Genomic DNA, 21,844 nt, shown 5'->3' with positions numbered 1-21,844 from the left:
CCCTGCACTGGGCGCAATGAGGGAGCTGCGGGGACCTGAGCCATCATGCCCCCTCCCCCCGCTGCTGGGCAGCCGACGGCATCTGACTGCCCCCACAGCGGGGATGTGGGGGAGAGCGGGAAACAGGGCGCTGCTGCCAATGGGGGCAGCACAAATGAAAGTACTGGCCCCTGGGCGCCGGAGACCCCCAGTACACCACTGGGCCTATCTAAATAGCCAAGACAGACATAGTGCTGGAAGGGATATAACACACAAGCGGAGGAAAGAACGTGATGGCAGCAAATGGCATGTCGTTCCATGGGTTGGTTTTTTTTTTAAATGTGTTTAATTAAGCCAAGATAAGCTAAAGGGAAGAAGAAGGGCCACTGATTAGGAAGGTGGGTCCCCGCAGGCATAGCACCTGTACCCTGGCAGAGACAGCCCCCTATCCCTTGGGCGGCCAGGCTTCAGGGCAGAACCCCTTTCTCTGGGATCCCTAAACCCCCTTGTGGGCCCAGGCCCCTCTCCAGCCCCCCTGCTCCCCAGCATGGGCTTGCCCACTGCTTTGAGAGTCCGAGCCCTTGGGACGGGGAATAGCTGCCTGTTCCGACGCCCTTCTTCCCTGGCAGTCCGTGAAAGTTCCCTGGCTGCCAACTGTCTCCTTCTCCCGGGCCTCCGCCTCGGCCCAGTCTCGCTCCTCGGCGTGGCACACCGAGATCAGCTTCTCCTCTGCCAGCATCTGGTCAAACTTCTGGCAGTGCTCCAGGTTGGCCACGGCCTGGCGTTGCTGGCCCTTAGGGGGCGCGACCCCTCATGGCCACGGACCATGGTTTTCAGCTGGCTCACTATCTCTTGTAGTAGGGCTCGATCCTGGGCAGCTTGGCTCATCAGCAGGTGGTTGGTTTCTTGCTGCAACCATACAGCCTCCTGCTGGGCGGCTGCCTGGACCCAGGTAGCCTCCTGCTGGGCAGCTGTGGCTTGCATCAAGGCTTTTACCAGGCCCTCCATCTTTGGAGTGGGGTGGGCTAGAACTGCCCTGGTTTAAGTCTACTGCATGATCAATCCCTCCCCTGACACCATGTGTGGCAAACAGCCGGCTTCACCCTAGTGGGTCTCACGCTTCCACCCCTTGTAGTGGGCCAGGGAGTCACCGGTTACCCCATCTCTCCAGGCTGAACAAGTCTTTTGTCCTTTCCCCTCAGCATGCCCCCAGGGCCAGGGAAGGTACCTTACTGTGGCTTCCCCCTGCCGGCTGTGGCCAAGGGTTGTCTCCTTCTCTGCCCCTCGGGCTGCAGCGAAGCACCATCTCCAGCAAAAAAGTATACCAGGTGTATGTGAGCAGCCCGCTCAGAAAATATGTCTTATCAATAGGACATCACTAAACTAACTGCCTCATACTAGTTCAGCTTCCTCCAAAACCTCACTCCGGCCATGGCCAAGAGACAAAGGACAATTTACCAAACTCTTGTGAAGGTCTTAGGGCATAATGTCCTATTGGCACTACTTGTTCCAGCACCTCTTTGACATGAGCATGCAGCAGAACTGTGAACAGATACAAACATTTGTCAGCAGGGCTTAACGCTGCTGAAAGCAGCCCCATACACAGTCAATTCCATACAAGACAGATTATAAACACTGTAGGGTGCCAAAGACCCCTTGACCACTGGTGAATTTTACAGCTCCGTGAATGGCCAAATTAAGATCAAAGAATGAAAGTGTATCCCGACACACATACTTTTAATTAAAACAAACATATCATTTATTTGGGTCTGTGCCTCCACCATGCTGGTCAGCCAGGATACTACAGGGGATTGGGGTATGCGTCAATCCACTAGGGAAAGATAGCAGCTCCAAAAGAACAAGAAAGATGAAGAAAAGAAGAAAGCTGTAGGATACTAATGTTCTGAAATTATATAATAAATAGGCTAAATGAAAAAACTTGTAATGATTTTATTACAGATTTACCCTCTCTCTCTTCGCAAGCTGTCCACAAGTAGATTATGATTTTCAGATGTATTCAAAAGGTCTTTTTTGTTTTTCAACTCAACAGTTGATAAAGTTTGAATTAAAATGGTGGTGCTTACCAATGACTGGTCAGGTAAACCATGTGATATTTAAGGAGCCTGATTAAAATTAGCATAGATTATTTGTGTGATACACACAAAACAAACTCACTTTAACATTCTTCTTTCTGGAAACATCTGTGCCAGAAAACTCATTCACAAGATTATTCATGGAAAGCACACACAGCCAAATAAAGTTTAAGTGAACATTTTTTGCATTATTCAAACAAATCCAATAGTCCTGCAAATTGTCCTATATAGGGATTAAGGCAACTTTTTTCATAAACTGTAAATCCCTATAGCAAATCCATTAATGCGGCTTATTCAGTTTTGTGTACAGATGCAGCAATTAACTAACACTTGCATTACATTAAATGCAGCCAACTCTGTAGGTGTGCCCCAATACCAAATCTCACCATTTGACATCACTCACTTCTCAGGAAAATTTCATGTCTGTTTGCAGATCTTAGATAACAGTAACAGATGATAATCTTACATCTATGCAATAAGCAGTTAAATTTTGTTTCCAGCCACAGGAAGATAAGAACTGTATTTGAAGTGTGCCCAGAGTCCCATTTTGTTTTAGTACAGCAATAACATTTGAATGGATATTTAAGGGGAAGGGTGTTTGAAAGTCTCAGAGGAAATTAGACCTAGAATGAAAGACGCAAACCCAGTATCTTAAAGGCATTTAGTTAGGGAGAAAGCATCTTTGGGACATGTAATCCAGGTCAATATCTACAATGCACAATGATCCTTCTTGTAAGTTTTGGCTGTCTCTGTCCATGGGTGTTCCCTGGTGTTGCAGTGGAGCTTGGGCTATCTGTGCTGTCACTGCTGAGCCAAGTACCACAGGAGTGGGAGTGATATAGGTTCAGGCAATAGCTCAACACTTGTGTGTGCAGGAGCCACTTCCATGGCTGGCTTCATTAGAAGCAACTACAGGAGCAGGGAAGGAAAGCAGTCAGTTTCCAAAGAGATACCCGGTACTTCCCTTGTAGTAGTCAACCAGCCTGCCATGCTGGGGGCAGAGCAGATTCAGGGTCATGTATCTCTCTCTCCTCTCCCTACACACCCTCCCCAGCAGCCTGGCATCTCTCAGGTTGGAAAGTGCTGCCCTACAGATTAGTGTAAGTCTTTTTTAAAATCAGTATAAATCACCCTTTTGAGTTAGGATGCTGCTGTATTGTTTCAATAGATGAGAGAAAAATTCCTCACATTTTATCACCTTTTGCTTGTAATAAAAATCTGACAAGGTTAAAAGAGTTTTTCAATATTGTTTATTGTCTATACATTGCATGTAAAGTTACAGATGGGAATTGTCAACATGTCAAATATAAAATAATAATAAAAACAAGTTCAGAAACAAAAAAGTAAAAAACTAATAGCAGCAAAATATTAATGATGGCATTAACATACAGTTTAATGTGATCAGTTAAGACTACTTTCTGTCAGGTATTCAAACATGATATTAAAAGCTTATTCTTTTTTTAAAAGTCACATTTAAAAAAAGGTTAACATGGTTAACATGGCAGGTTGATTTACAAGTAGTAATGTTTAAAACAACATTATCCAACCTGCAGACAGACACCATATGAATCTGTATCTAGTTTCTGTATCTAGTCTATACAGAAACCTGTGGGCCTCTTCACAGTAATCCAGTCTCAGATGGAGCTTCTGAAAACATCCTCCGAGCAGCTATTCTCAGACACTTGGGGCACTCTTCCGACTTGAAACACTGTTTGTGGAAGCACGCTTTGCAAACTGTTTACACATACAAGCAGATGGGAAAATTGCATCAATAACTGTATTCCTTGAAGGAAGATAGTTGATCCAGATATGAAAGTAACTGAAGAGGACTCATGGTTAGGACAATGAAATACAATGTAACAAGATTTATTCCATATTTTGATCCCAAGCCAATTCACCTTGAAGGCAATGGGCATCTTTTCCACTGACTTCAGAGGGTACTGGATTAGGTCCAGTGAAATCTAATAGATAGCAATAGATTTGCTATTTCAACCTCAGTCCTGAAATATGTAAATCCCTACCAAGAACACACTTGAATTTTCTTTTAAGTTACATTCAGACGACGCGCCCAAGTTTTCAAATACACGACAAACTCACTGAGACAAGATAGTTTGAAGTCAGCGGGACTACTCATGTGCTTAAAATTAGGCATGTGTGTACTTAAGTATCTTGCGGGCCTGAAACATTATATATGCACGCGCGCACACACGTGCAAGAAAGAAACAGCTTTGGGCTGGAACATACCTGTACATCTTTTACATGTGGCAGTCTGAAATGGGAAGAGCACATCCGAGCTCTGGCAAAATTCACAAATAAATCCCTTGGCTTGACAAAGCTAGAAGAATTGAAAGAGTTAATTACTTTTTTGATGTTTATTAAAAGTTCATATTTAAGAAAGAATATTGTCCGTCGTGCCTATTCTTCAGGCTACACACCATACACAGAGACTTCCTTACCTCACAGTTTTCTACATGAGATATGGAGCTTTTCAGAATATCCCTGAGAAGAGGTACCAACAGCCCTCGTTTCATCTTCACCAAGTCATCCATTGAGAACAGATGCAGCTCTGTCGTCAGGTGGCTGGAGACCTGATCAAATTCTTTCAATACACTGTAGGTTAAAAAAAAGTTAAATTATGAAGTGATATGTTTACTGAGAGCATGTTCATCAAAACATGTAAGTAAGTGGAGACAGCTACATCTAATCAGTCAGAAAGAACTGAGTTAAAGGGCACTTGTGAATTTGGTAAAAAGCCTGAAAGTTATTAATTTTTTTCCTGCTTCTTTTTATCCTTAGAAGTTAAGAATATCAAGTCTTGCCTACCCAGTTTCTGCTGGAGTATTCATCAGAAGGCTATAGTGAGAACTTTCTTGGCTCTTGGGTTAGAGTGTGTGTGGGTCATTATTTAACATAGCTTTTTCTCTCACAGTTTACGTTCCGTAAGTATTTAAACTTAAAAAAATTTCCCTTCACAATTTGTTGATCGTCTATAAGATGCTCACACAGAAGCAGTATAGAAAACTTGCTATTCTAGCGCACAAAAAGCAGTAGGTTGTTGTTGGGTGTTGGTTTGTTTTGGGGGGATTATAGGGAGGGGCGGGTTTAAAGGCCTTTGAGACTTTATTTGTACATCATAAAAAGCAAAAACAAATACCATCTAGACCCGTGGTTCCTAACCAAAAGTGGCCTGCAGGAGCTTTCAAAGTGGCCCGTGGCTCCCCTCCTGCTGGCTGCAGAAGGGAGCCGCTTCCTAAGGACCCAGGTGGAGTGTGTTTCCGCGGGGCTAAAAGACTGGTGCAGGCTCCTTGCTGCAGCCAAGGGGATGGGAGATCAGCGCTCCCCTCCCCCTGGCTGTAGCAGGGAGCACGGCCTGGGTCCCTGCTGGAGCCAGAAGGAGGGGAGCAGTGATCTTCTGTCCTCCTGGTTGCAGAAGGGAGCCACTGCCTAGGGTCCTAGGTGGCACGCACGGAGCTACAGGACCCATGCGGTTTCCTTGCTGCAGCCAGGGGGACAGGAGATGAACGAGGGGGCCCTCGCTGAACTTCTTCCGTCTGGCTGCAGGGAGGTGGAGGCCTGCTGGCAGAGACTGGTGGCCCTTCAGGGTTGTAAAAATGATATCTGTGGTCCTCAAGCCAAAAAGGTTGGTAACCACTCGCTAGACAGTTAGTTGTCTTGCATAGGTCACGATTAAAGTAAAATTCTGCAGAAGAAAGCCATTTATTCCAAGTGGCTGCCACTACTTTTTTTTTTTTTTTTTAAAAAGCTTTTACTGTACATCCATTGCAACAAATGCAAGGTGAGCACTACAGCTGTACATTTTACTTTCATATGCTAACCTTAATTAGTTGGAGAAGGGTGTATCAAAAAGGCTTAGTTTCGACCATTAAAAAGAATTACTTATTTGCCTGGTTTATAAAAGGCCTCTAAATTCGGTAGGTGTAAGTGATAGCATTTAGATGTCAACTTAGTTATACTCAGAACTCAGATAGCTCAGTGTCCAAGTGCTATCACATGCACCCACAACTAACTGTAGGTGCAAAACAGAAGTCCATTATTTCTCCATTTTATAGTTATTAAATTAAGCATTGCAGTCAAGTGTGTGATTTAGACAAAAATAATAAAATTAGCTGGAAGAACATCTTACTTTTCTTTAAACCCACCAATGTTATCTTAAGCCGTAGAGAAGTTAAGCTCACTGCATAATACGAGAAAGCAATTAGGGCTGCCTACCTCAGGCAGAATATGCATGTTTTCTACAGCTTGTTTTGTGTCATTATTTAAAGGAAGATGGAATGAATACAGTCTATTGAAGAGCCATCATTTGAGCAACATATGGAAAAACCACTTACGTTATCTTAGAAAAATTTTGAACAGAAATTATATTGTTGAGCAAAGATATTATTCCTCTTGGAGGAACAATGTGAGTATCGGAGGGATGAAAAAGAAAAAATATTGTGCCAAAAATTATTAGACATATCTAATCATTAATCAAGTCTCATAAGGGTTTCTACAAAGGTGCTGAAAAAAAACGACACTGCCTTATAAATACACTCTCTCTTGACCTTTGCAATAGATAAATATGCCAAGGAAAGGAAGATGATGTTATCAGAATTTCTGATAGTCATACAGAACTAACTTCTTTAACAAGTGCACATGATTAAAAATGCTTCTGGAGGGGTAAGCTCCATGAATACCTACTGCACTTTTTCTACAAAGTATTTGCTATATATAATCATGCTCCATACCTTTCAGCAAACCTGCAGGTTTTCAGTAGCTTTTTTATATGTAAAAGCTGTTCTTGTATCTCCTAAACAATGGGGGGAGAGGGAAATGAAAAAATGTAGTATTTAAAATGAAAAGCAGGGCAGGATACTTATATATTTAGGAGTGTTTAAGAGCAGTAATTTAGACCATGATATTTAAAAATTAGCATTTCACCAGTACAGCAGTTTTAGTTTAAAATTAGGAAAAATACACAATAGAGGGTTAGAAATATTAGCTATATAATGCACCAAACGGTCTGGCCCACCAGTGAGTATGCATGGTCACAATACATTATCCCAATGCTGCAAGTTGTTTCCTTGTAGGATCAGGGACTATATAGAATCAACTGCTATGCCCCAGGGCAGGGGAAGAGTTTATAAGCCCTTCCGTTGGGTACACAAGAGCCAATAGACTTCTGCTGCACCCTTCTGTCCAACCAGTCAACCACAGAGCCACTCTCCTCCCCCAACCACCAAGGAGGTCAGAGTGCCCACAAGAAGGGTAAAGGGAGTGTGCAATTCTTAGAAGAGCCAAGGTTTTTCTTTCCTCTGCTGGCCCAGACACATCTTCCTCACGGGCAGAGAGATGCAGCCAATCAAACTGCTGGTGTCCCGTGGTGGCAGGTGCCTAGTGCAGGTACTTGTTTAATAGGGCATCCAGTTCCCTGATAAACTGGAAGTGGATTAGGAGAGGGCATCTCTTAAACAAGGTGGAAAATAGGGCTGGTGCTCCTAACATCAGGTACAGAAAGGAGACAACCTCCTATCCCATTCCCCTTGACCCTCATATGAAGGGAAGGCAGTGGGATCCCAGCAATGGTGCCGGTACCAGGTGGACTGGAACAGAGGAAGAGAAGAGAGGCTGATGGTAGCCCTCCCCCAGGTGGTACATAACAAATGAAGAATGCCTGCACTGGACAAGTTATTACCAGATAGTTCCAAGATCTGGTACTTAATAAAGCAGCAGCCTAATTAAACCAGATTTCTGGTGTCTAGCCTTTCTTCTGGCAGTGTCCGGGACAATGTCCACACACTTTAATTACAAAGAAGCCACACTCACCCTGACTCTGTTCAGTTCTTTTGCTTTTGTATAGAGGGTTTTGTTGATACATGACACATTGAAGATGGGGTTCTGCCATATGCTGTATAGGAGATGTTTGGAGAAGTTACAGACATAGTACTTTTTGAAGTCCCATTTCATTAGTATTCGGGAAGGGATGGAAGATTGTGCATAACTATGGCAACAGTCGCAGAAGTACTTCCCCAGGTAATCACAATAGCGGAGTCTCTTGATGTATTCTGTGGAGGGTGAACAATGAAGGCAGTTTTTAGAAGAATGGTTCTTTAAAGAGTTACTGTATTGCCTTTTAATTGTGTCGATCCACTAATAAATAATTCAGAAAAATTCTGTAGAAAAATGGAGTTTTGGAGGGTTTTTGTTTGTTTTTTGAAGAGCTAAACTCATGAGCAGGGTTAGTATTTTGAATTAAATACAGAAGCAAGGAACCTCTCTTTTGCCTATGCAAGACTGATCATAGTTATTGCCACCAAAATTTACACAGATCCTTATTGGAAAGCAATGCTGTTTCCACCAAAACAAGTGCAGGATTCAGTGTTAATGTTAGAGGTGTAACCTCACTAATTCCTTTTCATAGTCATTATTAATGATTTGCTGAGCTTCTGATGGGCTTGAATTACCAATGCCACCTCAAATATTAATTTTGTTCTGCCAGTCCTGAGCGAGCGTGCCTGTCTTTGTATAATGGATCCAGTATAGGGCTTTATAGTCATTTCAGAGATTTCCCATGTAATAAGACCTGATGAAGTGGATACATCTGCACATTACAATGCATTAAGCAGTTTGTGAAAAAAGTATCCCAAACATTTTTAGAACTCCAACAGAGTTTTGTGGTCAAGTCTTTAAAAATATGAAAACCACTCACACACCCTCTTTCTTTTTAAGACCAGTTGACAGTATCAATTGACAAGGATTATGATTCTATTCCAAAAGTATTTTCTAATTAAGATTTACATTTTGCAGCCTGGAGACTTGAATTTATTTATATTTTACTATTAGCCTATTTTAAAAAGTCAAGCTATTTACAATGTCATAAATAGTGCTTCCAGTTTTATTGTTGATAGTCACCACTTCTAACTGTGATAAGCAGGAGTGCTGTGGAGTAGCCTACAGCTGATAGAGAAGAGTATTGTGTTCGGGCTGTAGTGACATTTCAGGTGGTGATATGATCCTATTGTGCACTGAGCTAAGTGCATCCCCAACTTGGAGTGTTTTCTTCTAGTTCAGGTATTGAGAGAACTGCAAAATATATCCTGGCAATGCAAGAATATAGGTTGGCAAACAACAAGGGTTTGTTTGGTGTGGTATGTTTGGGGTTTTGTGTTTCTTTGTTTGTGTTTCAATACTTACTGAGTTCTACTGGGGTTCCACAACCAGCACAACTAAAGTTTTGCGCAGCTACAACAGCATCTCTCCTGTACAGACAGACAAAATTAACTTTGACTATCCAAAAGCATATCTGATCAGTTACATTTTTCTAAAATGATAGACACCTGCACTAATACTTCAGAATATTTTCAACTTGGAAGTCTGATCCTGTCAATCAAAAAAACCCCTCAATGTAGGAAGGGGAGAAGTTGTAAAAGAAAATCTCTGTATGCTATTTTACAGTGAAACTCTAAGCTAGTCTTTGTAGAATATAGTGTCAGTTCCTTCAGACACTGCTACCAGAGATCATGGTATGCAAGAAGTGTGATACTTCCCCAGTTTTTTGGTAAGAAAGCTTAAAGGGATACTGTCAGCCTGAGGAAAACAAGTCACATTTGTTTGAACATTCTGTAGCCATTATTAATTACAAGTAAGATCTAAGATTGGTTTAACAGAAGTTGGCAGAAAAAAGTTATTAGTTTGTTTACTTTGTGCAGTTGACTGCACTTTAAGTGGAGTGAGAGTCATAGTTCTTCTGCAAAGTCAGCCTTCCCTTACTGAAAAAACACCCTTAAGTCAGCAGAGAAGCAAAAAAAACCCCAAAACACCACACACAAACAAAACCCCACAACCCTTAAAAAAATGACTTACCATATTGCTTAACAGTACTAGACAGTTTAACCAGGACATGATGACACAGCAATAGTCAGTGTTGCTATGTAACTTCCAGTGAAACACTGGAGAACAAGGTATTGAACAATGGCCCTGATCCAGAGCCCAATGAAACCGACAGGAGTCCTTTCATAGATCTCAACAGGCTTTGGATTGGGCTCAGTGTAAAACGGTAACAAAATGACAAATCCCACAAGACTGATAAGTACTTGAGACTTACTTGAGTGATGGGTGAATATTAAATATTATTTGAAATCTAGGTGGGGCCCAGTCTATAGTTCCTCTTAATCTGGATTTGACCTTTATTTCTTCTGCCAGATTCACACTAGACTCAAATTCCTTTGGAAGATTTTCTTTATTCACAAACTATTGAAGACAGAAAAACAGACTTAAGTGTGAAATGTAACCTGCAGCCTAACAGTTGAACAGATGCTAACATTCTTTGCAGACTATGCAGTGACCTTCAACACAACAATTGTCAGCACATCACAGTTGTGATGCCCAAAGTCATGTTCAATAGCAACTCTTGAAGAACTTCCTGCGTTCACAGAGCTTCCATGTACATGACTGTCCTACATTGCATTAAATGCATTAGAGCTCTCTAACCAAGACAGACATTTTTTCCCAAAACATCTGAAAAAACAAACAAAACTGAGCATGCGCTCATATCATTCTATGCATCCTCTTTCTCCCCAAGGCAATGAGGCAGCTGCATTGAATACTCGGATTAATAAGCACATTGTTTTCTGTTCAGAGACTTACTTTCTGCATAGTTGTGTTCAGACAGCTAGACAACCGAATGTCAGTTTCTGTCTGTAGCCAACGTTTCCTGAACGCTCGGTAAAGCTTCTGTGCTGTTACTTCGGCAGAATTGCAGTCCGGATCAAAAGATGATCTGAAAATTAAACAAGCCAAATGGTAGCATTTCATAAGTAGGTTTGTGTCCTCCACATCCCTGAAGATTCCTCACACTCCTTCCTTCCTGCCCCTCTGCTTTGATACACGCATGCCCTCCAAGACCCCTGTGCTACAGCTATCATCCCACTGGCAAGAATTAAAAACTGGATCAACTCCATTCTGAGTCCAATACCATCTCCAAAATCAGCCAGAGACTTGCTTCAAACAATATTCCCTTCCTGCCTCCCTTTAGGAAAAGCATAATGTGCTTCCACAACAACCTTACGAACCTAGAAAGTAAGAGCAACTGGAAAGTCGGTCTACCATATGCCAGGGAAAAATATTGCCACCTGGCTATTTACTAAGTTATGAGAAATACAAAAAATTACCTTTCATCTGGAGATGCTGCAATATTTTCCAAGTCTTCAAGTTCTGCAGAAAAGAAGGAGAAATCTGTTAGCCCAACTAAAACAAAAGCAAAAGCCTCCCACACCTTCTACCATTGTATTCTATCTACTTTAGGTACTTATATTGCTCCCATTACTGTAGTATCTGAGCACCTCACAATTTTTAATATATTTATCTTCACAAGACCAAGTGCTATTATCCCATTTTACAGATAGAGAATAGAGGCACAGAGATGCTAAGTGACTTGCCCAAGATCACACATGAAACCTTTGGCAGAGCAGGGAATTGAACTGATGTCTCTCAGTGACTATATAGGGAATTTGTGGTATGTGTGCTTTGGGCACTACCATATATATTGCACATGAACATTTACGCACACATCAACCAGTGGAAAGTATTCTTGCTTTAGAAAGAAATTCCTATATCATTATTATGCATGATAGGGTTTTGTTACTTATGCAAAGCTGTTTCAACTCTTACCATTAGTAAGTAGTGCATGATTACCAAGAGAGAAACTTTATCATACGCCTATGAGTTTGTACTATAAAATACAAAATATGGCAACATGTAGCTCTGGAAAAGTGGCACTGCAGTAGTTAGTAAATCTATCCAGACTCATTGCAAGTTGCATCTACATAGTTCGTAAGTCTTACCAATAATTATAAATTCATCATCCGAGTCACTGTCGCAGTGAAATCTACCAGCCTCATGATGTGACAATGGATTTACTGATGAGCTGACCTGCACCACAGCACAACCTTTAACAACATAAGTGATCGATTAACAAGAGTTTCATGGGGAAGGTATGGGGGGGGGGGTTAATACGTTTAGATCTGGACACTATTTTAAATATTCTTTTACTGTATTCTCCTCCCTCTCCATCAAACAAAATCTGCGGCAGCTGTCCCTCTATACGAGTATGATGTCTGCCAGGGGAAAGTCATTGATGAGACTTAGGATGGCAGAGGAGTCCAATGCGTGCGCTACAGATTTTTTTTCACACATGTGAGAGGTGGTTGCTTGGAGAGAGCACAACTGCTGGTTGGGATGCTGTACACGTTCCTTCTTCCTCTGCCATTCTCCCACGAGATTCTCTTCAAAACAGGCTGAGGCTTGATGTGTGAGGTGACGCCGCTGCAGTCTATTGCCATACAGCTCTTCCCAACTCGTAGAGTCAATGCCTCCCTTCTTAAGATATACTTTCAGGATGTCCTTCTAGCTTTTCCTCTGTTCCCCGTATGTCCTCTCACCATGACTAAGTTGAGAAAAAGAGGACTTGCTTTGGAAGATGAGTATCAGCCATCCGCACACAGTGACCAGCCCAGCAAAGTTGATGTTTCATAATCTTTCCCTCAACACTGGTGATGTTAGCCGAAGAGAGAACACTGGCATTGATGCGACGGTCTTCCCATCTGATACAGAGAATCTTCCTAAGGCAGCGCTGTTGGTACCACTCCTGAAGCTTAAGAAGACTTTGATGTGTCACCCATGTCTTGTACCCATAAAGAAGAGTGGATTTGACTACTGCATTGTAGATCAGGATCTTAGTTTCCATCCACTGATCTCTATCAATAAAGACAAGACAGAGCAACGTTCCAAAGGATATGCTGGCACAACAGATCCTACGTTCAATCTCCACATCAAGATTGGTTGTCTGGGAAAGGTGGCTACCAAGATAAGGGAAATGCTCAATGTTTTCCAGGGGTTCACTGCCAATAACAATTTGTGGGAGAAGGGGGCACAATTTGTGCTGGGGCAGACTAGTGGAGTACCTTAGTCTTCCCAATGTTGAAGTAGAGTCCTAGGTTATGACAGGTGCCTGAGAAAAGATCTACAGTGGATTGCAAGTCAGCCTTGGTGTATGCGAGGATAGCACAGTCGTCAGCATATTGAAGGTTGGTAATAACAGTCGTGGTGACCTTAGTTTTAGAATGAAGAAGGCACAGATTGAAGAGCTAGCCATCCATGCGATACTCGATCCCAATTCCAGAGGAAAAGTGGTCACGAATAAGAATCAAGATTACGGCAAGATAGATGGAGAAAAGGGTTGGGGCAATTACACAGCCCTGCTTAACACCAGTACGGATGGTGAATGGGTCCATCTCTAGCCCATTACAAACAAAAACCACACACTAAATGTATAATGAGCTTTTAGGTTGTACGTTCTTTGGGGTAATGACTGTCATTTCTTTTGTATTTGTAAACTGCCTCACACAATGGGGCCTGAGCTGGTAAGCCTGTATTAGCTACTGCAATGTAAAAGTTTAATAGTAATGTGCTTCCCGCACCCCACATGTCTACTTCATTGATTTTCCCCAAGAAGTTACATCATTTAGATTCATGTTACACAATATATTAAAATCCCTTTCCAGACATTCCCATTTTACAAATTCATGTACTGTACAGTGTTACAATATCATATGCCTTTGTTACCCTGACTCATATCATAATACATATGCACAAATATTGCTTGAGATTTCTTTGTACTCAAATGTCTAGTGACTGATCCATGAACTAATGAAGTTATAAAGCGCATGATAAAAGTCTGACTCCATATCCCTTAATAGAAAGAAGGAAGCTGAAGAAACCACACATTACAAATGTTGCATTTGAAGGGGGTTTTTTTTAAATCTTAACTTGACATTTTCATTAACAAGGAATATGAAACTACAATTTCTAGTGAGTAGTAGTCCAGCACAACTACATACATCCCTGTGCACACTCCAAAGAGAGACGCAAACCATAAAGATACACAGTTATGAATGTTAATGAAGGAAAAACTGACAAGCGTGGGAATCATTTGGGGAAACAAATTTATCAGGGATACACTCATAGGGCAAGTGACCTATTATTTCAGACTTTGGGGAGTCAGTGGAGATTAGACAAGACAGGGAAGCATCCATCTGAGAAGCATCCATCCCAACTCTTTCAGTAGGGTAATGAGACAAAGGCAGGCAGAAAGGGTTGCATTATGGGTTAAAATGAAATAACTTGCCTTCATAGCCACTGTCTGAAGAAGCAGAAGAAGCAGATTGTTTTTTTATTCTGGTGTAAGAGGACATTTCTGAATCCGTCTGATAGCTGCCTAGTGATCCACTGGTTTCCTCTGCATTCCAGGGCTCTGTCTGTTGACTTAGGATACTATACTTCATTTTTTCCAGAGATGCTATGATCATATCTGCAACAAAGAAGTGTGCGTTCTCCTGGACATAGAAAAGAGGGATGTTTATTAAACAGTTTATTTGCTCAATGGGAAATTAGTGTCAGCTTCTCTTCCCAACATTAACAAGCCACGAAATACATAATTAAAGCATACCTGGCCTTTAATTTAAGAAACTGCAGGAAATTAAAATAAAACAATACCGGTAAGAGTTACAGTATCCAATAAATTCAATGTCTTAATTTTTTTAAAGTGCATATGTTGCATTTATTTTCTTTCGCTCTTTTAAATCAAGAGGAAACTTTAAATGCTTAACTGAATAGTCTCTTGGCAGGTGCCTATATTTAGGCATTTTAAGAGCATAGTCCCAAGATTACAACACACATTTTACTATGCATAGGTTAAACCATGTAGCATATTTACCAGTATTTAACTAAAGAAGTGAGGAGTATATATAAACACTTTAGTGTAACATATTAATTCTGAACTGGGAAGGAGTGGCAGGCTTTACTACTACTTTGAGATGCTCATGTGAGGGATGATACAGAAGTTCAAAAGCATTTGCCTATCTCACTGGCTTACTTCTTTAATGTTTGCAAGACATAATTAACCCCATTTTACAAGTAGGGAAATGGAAGCATAGGAAACTTGCGTGATTATCTCAAGTTCACGCAGGAAGTTGTTGATACAGCCAGAGACGGAACACAGATCCCCTGGCTCCCACTGTGCAGTTGCTTGCTCGCTTGCAGGCAACTTCAAGGTCTCATAGGAAAGCTTAAAAATAAAAGGCTTAAAAATAGCCACGGCATCTAGGGTTGTAACTTGTGAATGCAGATATCAAATAGTCCACTAAAAAACTGGGTTAATGCTCTAAAAATGGCACCAGTTGTAATTATAGCATTCTTCACAGCAGTATCACTGAAGCTGTGGCAATAAGCACTATTAAATTATCCGCACTTAAGAACAATTAAAAATAAAAGCTACAATAGGCATTTCTTCAACTTTTTAACCCTCTTTAGGACAAAGAGGTGAGCAGATTTTATTTCTAAACAAGTCCAATAAAATGGCATTTCCCCAATAGTACAGGACCTCATGTAATGTCTCCAGAAGTTCACATGGGTGCTTGGAGAAACTACCTTAAATTTACTGTTGTTCAATTATCACCACTTATTTGGTTAACAATTTCCCAGAGAAACCTTTCAAAAAGCTTTGGGACATACCATTAGCAAAGGAAAGAGTATTAAACAGACATTTTTTCCTGCAGGGGGAATACTGACACCAGGGTGGTTCAGAGAAAGTTTGATGGATGCTGAATGGGGGTTTATACCAGATCACTGGGAGACCTGAGAATACTGACATGCCAGATGGTTAACAACTTGCCTGAAAAAGTTTGTGTTGTCAAGTGGGCACTTGCATATTGAGGAACTTACATAAGCAAACAGGCTGCATTTATATCAACTCTGCTCTCACCCATTTTTCCCACGCTTGTCATCTATTTCCTCTCACTCCCAGGACGGGATCATGACAGACAGTACGCAGATTAGTGCTGTCCAAGCGACTATCGCGACCCATGAGAGACTACTCCACAGTCTAGCAGAGGTGAACTTCAGAAAGTTTTTTTCCCCGATATTCAATTTAATTCCCTCCCTAAGGGTTTTATCCCATTACTTCTAGTTAAACCCCTTGTACCATCCCTGGTGTCTGAACTCTTTAATATTTGTTATATTCTCCCCTCTCCCATTCATCATGACTGAGCTCTTTTGATCTTTCCTCCTGATCATTTGTATAGAGGAGGCAGTGTTGCCTAGTGGACAGAGCACTGGACTGGAACTCAAGAGTTGGATTCTATTTCCCAGTTCTGCTACTGATCTGCTGGGTGACAAAATGAAGGGGTCTAAATTAGCTGTTACCACTCAAGAAAGATCTTGCAGTCACTGTGGATAGTTCTCTGAAAACATCCATTCAATGTGCAGTGCCAGTCAAAAAAGCTAACAGAATGTTAGGAACCATTAGGAAAGTAAAAGATAATAAGACAAAAAAATATCATAATGCCTCTGTATAAATCCATGGTATTCCCACATCTTGAATACCACGTGCAGATCTGGTTGCCCCATCTCAAAAAAGATATATATTAGAATTGAAAAAGCTACAGAGAAGGGCAAGAAAAGTTATTAGGGGTATAGAACAGCTTCTGTATGAGAAGAGATTAGAAAGACTGGGACTTTTCTGACTAAAAGGGGATATGATACATCTATCAAATCTTGCCTGGTGTGAAGAAAGTGAATAAGGAAATATTATTTACTTCTTCACATAACACAATCACAAAGCAAAGCATGTGCAATACTTTCACAGAATGGTGTAAAAAAAGCAGATAAACTGGGGATTTAGGAAATGGGAAAACATTGTTGGAAAATGTTTGGAATGAAAAGGGAGTATCTTTAAAGTTCTACGTTGCCTGGAGCAAGTGGAAGGAGGGTGTATAAATAGGGCAATATTGAAAATCTTGGGCTGAAATGTAATCTGTACAAATGTTCGTCCTAAACCAGAAGAAAAGAAAAGAAAAGAAAAGAAAAGAAAAGAAAAGAAAAGAGCCGTAACAAGTTGTAAAGACTAATTTTGGCACCACTAAAGTTTGTCCTTCTAAAGTCAATCAAATAGAATCAGTTCTATGTAGACTAACTAGCAAGTAATCAAGTGTAATTATTCATAGTGATTATTCTATACTATAATATTGGTGCAATAGATCCATAACTGCAATGTTCTCACCTTCTCCACATCTACAGGAAGCATGAAAATATCCTGCAAAGAACGGTTCAAGGAAATAGCTCCTATGCTTAAAGCTGAAGTAGCACCTGTAGGTGTAACAATAAACACTATTGTTAGTTATTTGTTTCTTTGCAGTACCCACAATGTGCTAAGTGCTTTCCAAGAGAAAAACGTATCCACTTACCCGTTTTCCAAAACTGTTAAGGGGAGGGGAGGGGGGGAGAGATTATCAAAGTTAGAGACACTGAGAAGCCTTTGTCTTTTGAAAATACAAACAATATTTAAGCTATCCAGCCAACCTGGAAAGAGTATGTCAAGTTTAGGGGAAACAAAACTTAAACACTGCAATGCATAACAACTTCATTGTAAACCTGCCTCAGAATTCTAAGCAAAACTTAGAACTGTTCATTTAGTACACTACCAAACATATAAAATACCACCACATTAAGCGACAACAAAGGAGGTGTGGCCCTGAGCAATTAAGAAAAGCCACATGGCGAAGGCAGGGTACTCCATATTCTACCCTTGGAAATCTACATGAGATACTACAGTGAGCACATGCCAAGTTAATGCTGCTCAGAACTGATAGCTATTGGCTGGAAGATAAGACTCACAGGAGTCCAATACATGTTTCAGCGGGTGTCTAATCATATAGGGGCCAGCTGCAGACAGTGTGGGTGTTGGTTTCACGTGAATGCAAGAAGTTTGCTGTATATTTCCAAATGTCCTGAACCCCTACTACATGTCATCATATGTAGGGCCAGCATATGTAGAGAGGCAGCATTCATCATCGTTTCACAATGAAGCAGTTGCAGTTTTCATTTTCACAGCGTTCATCGGTGGTTTTGATGAATATGGAAAACAAAAGCATCGTGTCTTATCCTTTTCAGCATCTTTTTATTACAGTTCAGAGCGTACATTTGTTTCTCTATAGCCCTTGAGCACCTACATTCTATCATATAAATATGATGTGCTGGAATGGGTCTTAATTATTGTTGAAATTAAAGCCTCACCCTCATTAAAATGAGTTGGCTCATATTCTAATACTTTATATTCCAATCTCTAAGAACCCTCACTACAAGAAATCAGCCAACTAATATTGACAAGATAGAGGGGCAATGGGGATGGTTTATACATTCACAACAACTATATAAATTAAGGAGCATATGAAAATAAGACGTGCTTATCGCCATCTTAACTACTTTGCTTGTATATTGTGTCCCTCGTCCCTACCTTGCGTGTATTGTCTTGTTTCAGTTTAAAAAAACCTTGGCAGAAAGTCTGTCTTCTGATGTTCTCATACAGCACCTAGCACATTCTGGGTGTGCCATAATATAAAATGATTTAGAAGATCCAGATGGAAGATAAATGGTCTGTCTTTTTCAAACTATATCATCTCCACCATAGATTTTCTGCTTAAAATTATAAACTATAATGAACAGAAAGAGGCTCCCAAAACACACAAGAATAGTTTATGCAAGTAACCCCCTCCAACTAATTAGCACTGAACATTTTTCAATGCTTTTAAGCATTTTATTTAGCTATAAACCTTCTTAATCTGCAATGAACATGTTCAGAAAGAGTGTTTAGTTGCTGCTACAGTGGGGTGTGGCAAAATATACTCACAGCCTCTTTGTTAATGCACTATTAATTTCTTGAGCACATATATCGCTTCTCAAATACAGCAGCCCAGGAATTCTTAGTTTTAACTCCAATGCAGCACAGTTATGATATACTTAATTTATTAACATACTTGATGGTCCCTCTTATCTGATAAGTAGATCTTCCCATGAACTGCTTAAGTACCAGAAACTCTCACACCTAGATTACTCAAGAACGAACATTCTTATCAGGCAAGATAAAACCCCATACAGAGTTGAAATTTTTCATATAAAATGTCAAAATGAAATAATCGATTTGGCCAAATTCTGCCATCTTTTAAACCCTAGCCAACCCCATTAAAGTCAATAGGAGTGTGCAAGTGAGGTCAGAATTTGTCACTTTCTCTTTATTACACAAATAAAAAAACATCATAAGAAAGTTACTTTGATATTAACTGTGCTTTTCTCTATTGTCTAGCCACGGCAGCTTCTTTCATCTTTTATGGGAGCAACAAAAATGTTCATAGTGATAAATCTGGACATGTTAAGAGACTGAAGCCTTGTCTACACCTAAAACTTCAGTCAACCTAGCTACATAGTTCTGGGCGTGTGAAAAATTTCATGCCCTGTGCAATGTAGTTATATCAACCTAACCCAGTGTAGACAGAGGTATGTTGATGGAAGAAATCCTCTGTCAACCTAGTTACCACCTCTGGAGGAGGTGGATTTACTGCAGCAACAGAAAGAATTCTTCTATCACTGCTGTAAGTGTTTACGTTACAACGGTGTTAGCCGCAGTGCAGACTAAGACTAAGGCCTTGTCTACACTAGCACTTATGCCAGCAAAACTTTTGTCTCTCCCGCCGACATAGCTACAGCCACTGGTTTAGGTGGTTTTATTATGTCGGCAGGACAGCTCTCTCCCATCAACATAACGCAGCTACACAAGCACTCAGAGTGGCACGGAGTGTACCAACATAGCTGTGGCGCTGTAAGTTTTAAGTATAGACTAGCCCTAAAGGATAGGGGATTTTTTATTTATTATAAAAGCAGAAAGGGGAAAGTGGTGGAAAAACGAAATTTAGAGAACATAAAAGCAGGATTGAGAGAGAAGCTAGAGACAGAAGATTTTAAAAAATTATAGCTCTGGACAGAGCAATAAACAAAGTGGAACTGGGTCTCAAGGAATGACAAGAACAGTGTTTCTCAACCTGGCGAGTGACAAGCAGGGCAAGTTAGGGGATAGGAAACAGGGCAATTGCCTGAGGCACCACTCCATAGGGGGCTCCGCGAAGCTAATTTATATGTTTCAGCCCCGCGCCCTGCGGGACTGACGCCCTGAGCCGTGTGCACCAAGGGAGGCTGTTGATACCTGAAGCCCTGAATTTAAGATAAGGGGGTCACATTTTTTTTTCTAAGGGGGTCCCAATGTTTTTTCTAGTCCAAAAGGGGTCTCCAGCACAAAAAGATTGAGAAACACTGACAGAGAAAATAAAGTGGGTGAGGAAGTATCTTTCATTGGTCCGATTTGTATCGGTGAGACAGACAAGCTTTCAAGCTTACACAGAGCTCTCCTTCAGGTCTGGGAAACGAGGCCTGATCTACACTACAGTTAGGTCAACATTAGGCAGCTTCCATTGACTTAACTCTGTAAATATTTTCACTTTGTTGCTCCCGCCGATGTAAGTCGCCTGCTACACCGACCTAATAACTCCACCTCTGGAAGAGGCGTAGCACGTAGGTCAATGTAGTTAGGTTGACACAGTGTCCGTGTAGACACTGCATTGCTTACATTGCCTGTTGCTGCCTTTGACAGCTCGAGCTGTCAGCCCCATCGCCCCAGGCTGGTCAGGAGGCTCCAGCAGTCAGCCTAAGGAGGTGGTGGTCCGGCGGTCAGCCCCCACACTGGCCCACTTAACTTGGTGCAAGCACTCCTGGTGAGGACACACATAGCTGGCAGAAGTAGGGTAGTGTGGACACAAACAGCAGATTTAATTACTGCAGTGGCTATAGGTCATCCTAACTTAAGTCAATTTAATTTGGTAGTGTAGACATGCCCTTAGAGTGTCACAGCTAAATACACGATAGAACAGATTGTTTAACATAATTAGTTAATGCATATTTCAAGGGACTGAATAGAGACACCGGGGGTTAGACTAGATGACCCTTACGGTCCCTTCTAGCCCTATGATTGTATAATTTATGTTTTATTATAACAATCTAAAGACCCACTAAGCCTTCCCAGCTGCTTCCCCCAAACCCTTTCCTCCCTATGACTGGAAAAGTGTTAATAGGCCACTTCACCTTGTATGGTCCCTTAGAACATTTGCTAACTATTGATGCTAAACTATCTGTTTGATCTTGTATTTAGCTGTGATATACTGAGTAAGTTTCCCAAACCTGAAAAGAGCTCTGTATAAGCTCCAAAGCGTGTCTCTCTCTCACCAAGACAAGTTGGTCCAATTACTTCACCTACCTTTTCTGTCTAATGTTCTGGGACCAACACCGCCACAACAACACTGCATACATCGAATATAAAGCAATTCTGTCCTCCCCATCTTACTAAAATAGGGCACTCATTTCCATCCTGAAGGGGGGGGGGGGGGGAGAGAAGAAAGAAAGATCAAACACAAGTCCACACCAAGTAAGAGTGAGTATTTTCCTCTTTCAAAGTCTACTTTCTCATTCAAGTTTTAACCCAGCCAAGTTTTACCAAAACATTTGATTGAACTTACAACAATCTAAAACTTTTACTTCCTTTTCAGACTTTAAAAGGTTTGGAGCCTCAGCTTACATCTGCAACAGATCACTGTATGCACCATTTCAGCCTAAGTGAACTAACCCTACTTTGTAGCTACCAAGTAGGATAAACTTCTATCTGCCTAGTCAGGTAAAGGCGTGGAAGAAGAGTACTGTGCCAGATGGTTATGTCAGCAGATTTGCACAGATAGCCTGTGTGAAGAAGCTTGGGTGGGGCCTGGCAGCAACCTGTTGCAAACTGAGTCAGACAAAATTATATGCAGTGTTGTAGCAGTGTCGGACCCAGGAGATTAGAGAGT

General features: G+C 41.2%; 1 protein-coding gene across 2 annotated transcripts in view; it reads right to left on the bottom strand.

Annotated features, from left to right (window-relative positions):
* Positions 1 to 3,304: 3,304 nt before the first annotated feature.
* The window catches only part of RUBCNL (rubicon like autophagy enhancer), a 59,829-nt gene continuing 41,289 nt past the window's right edge, over positions 3,305 to 21,844 (bottom strand). Inside the window, exons 1-13 of one of the 2 annotated variants that reach the window (XM_067563129.1) lie at positions 17,799 to 20,469; positions 17,185 to 17,270; positions 14,254 to 14,461; positions 11,912 to 12,016; positions 11,240 to 11,282; positions 10,716 to 10,848; positions 10,174 to 10,319; positions 9,264 to 9,328; positions 7,896 to 8,134; positions 6,818 to 6,879; positions 4,529 to 4,682; positions 4,317 to 4,407; positions 3,305 to 3,806 (exon numbers count right to left, since the gene is read on the bottom strand). In XM_067563129.1, coding sequence (XP_067419230.1) covers positions 3,691 to 3,806; positions 4,317 to 4,407; positions 4,529 to 4,682; positions 6,818 to 6,879; positions 7,896 to 8,134; positions 9,264 to 9,328; positions 10,174 to 10,319; positions 10,716 to 10,848; positions 11,240 to 11,282; positions 11,912 to 12,016; positions 14,254 to 14,461; positions 17,185 to 17,270; positions 17,799 to 17,835 — 1,485 coding nt within the window. In that variant the 5' untranslated portion in view covers positions 17,836 to 20,469 and the 3' untranslated portion in view covers positions 3,305 to 3,690. Of the gene's footprint in view, positions 3,807 to 4,316; positions 4,408 to 4,528; positions 4,683 to 6,817; positions 6,880 to 7,895; positions 8,135 to 9,263; positions 9,329 to 10,173; positions 10,320 to 10,715; positions 10,849 to 11,239; positions 11,283 to 11,911; positions 12,017 to 14,253; positions 14,462 to 17,184; positions 17,271 to 17,798; positions 20,470 to 21,844 lie in introns of those variants that run through there. The other variant, XM_067563128.1, reaches the window with a different exon arrangement.

The sequence above is a fragment of the Emydura macquarii genome, unplaced genomic scaffold (assembly GCF_026122565.2).
Source record: "Emydura macquarii macquarii isolate MOO-44397 ecotype Brisbane River unplaced genomic scaffold, CSIRO-AGI_Emac_v2 contig_2473, whole genome shotgun sequence".
NCBI classification, from domain to species: domain Eukaryota; kingdom Metazoa; phylum Chordata; order Testudines; family Chelidae; genus Emydura; species Emydura macquarii.
The sequence above is the reverse complement of the archived record's forward strand: the minus strand, read 5'-3'. Positions and strand labels throughout refer to the sequence as shown.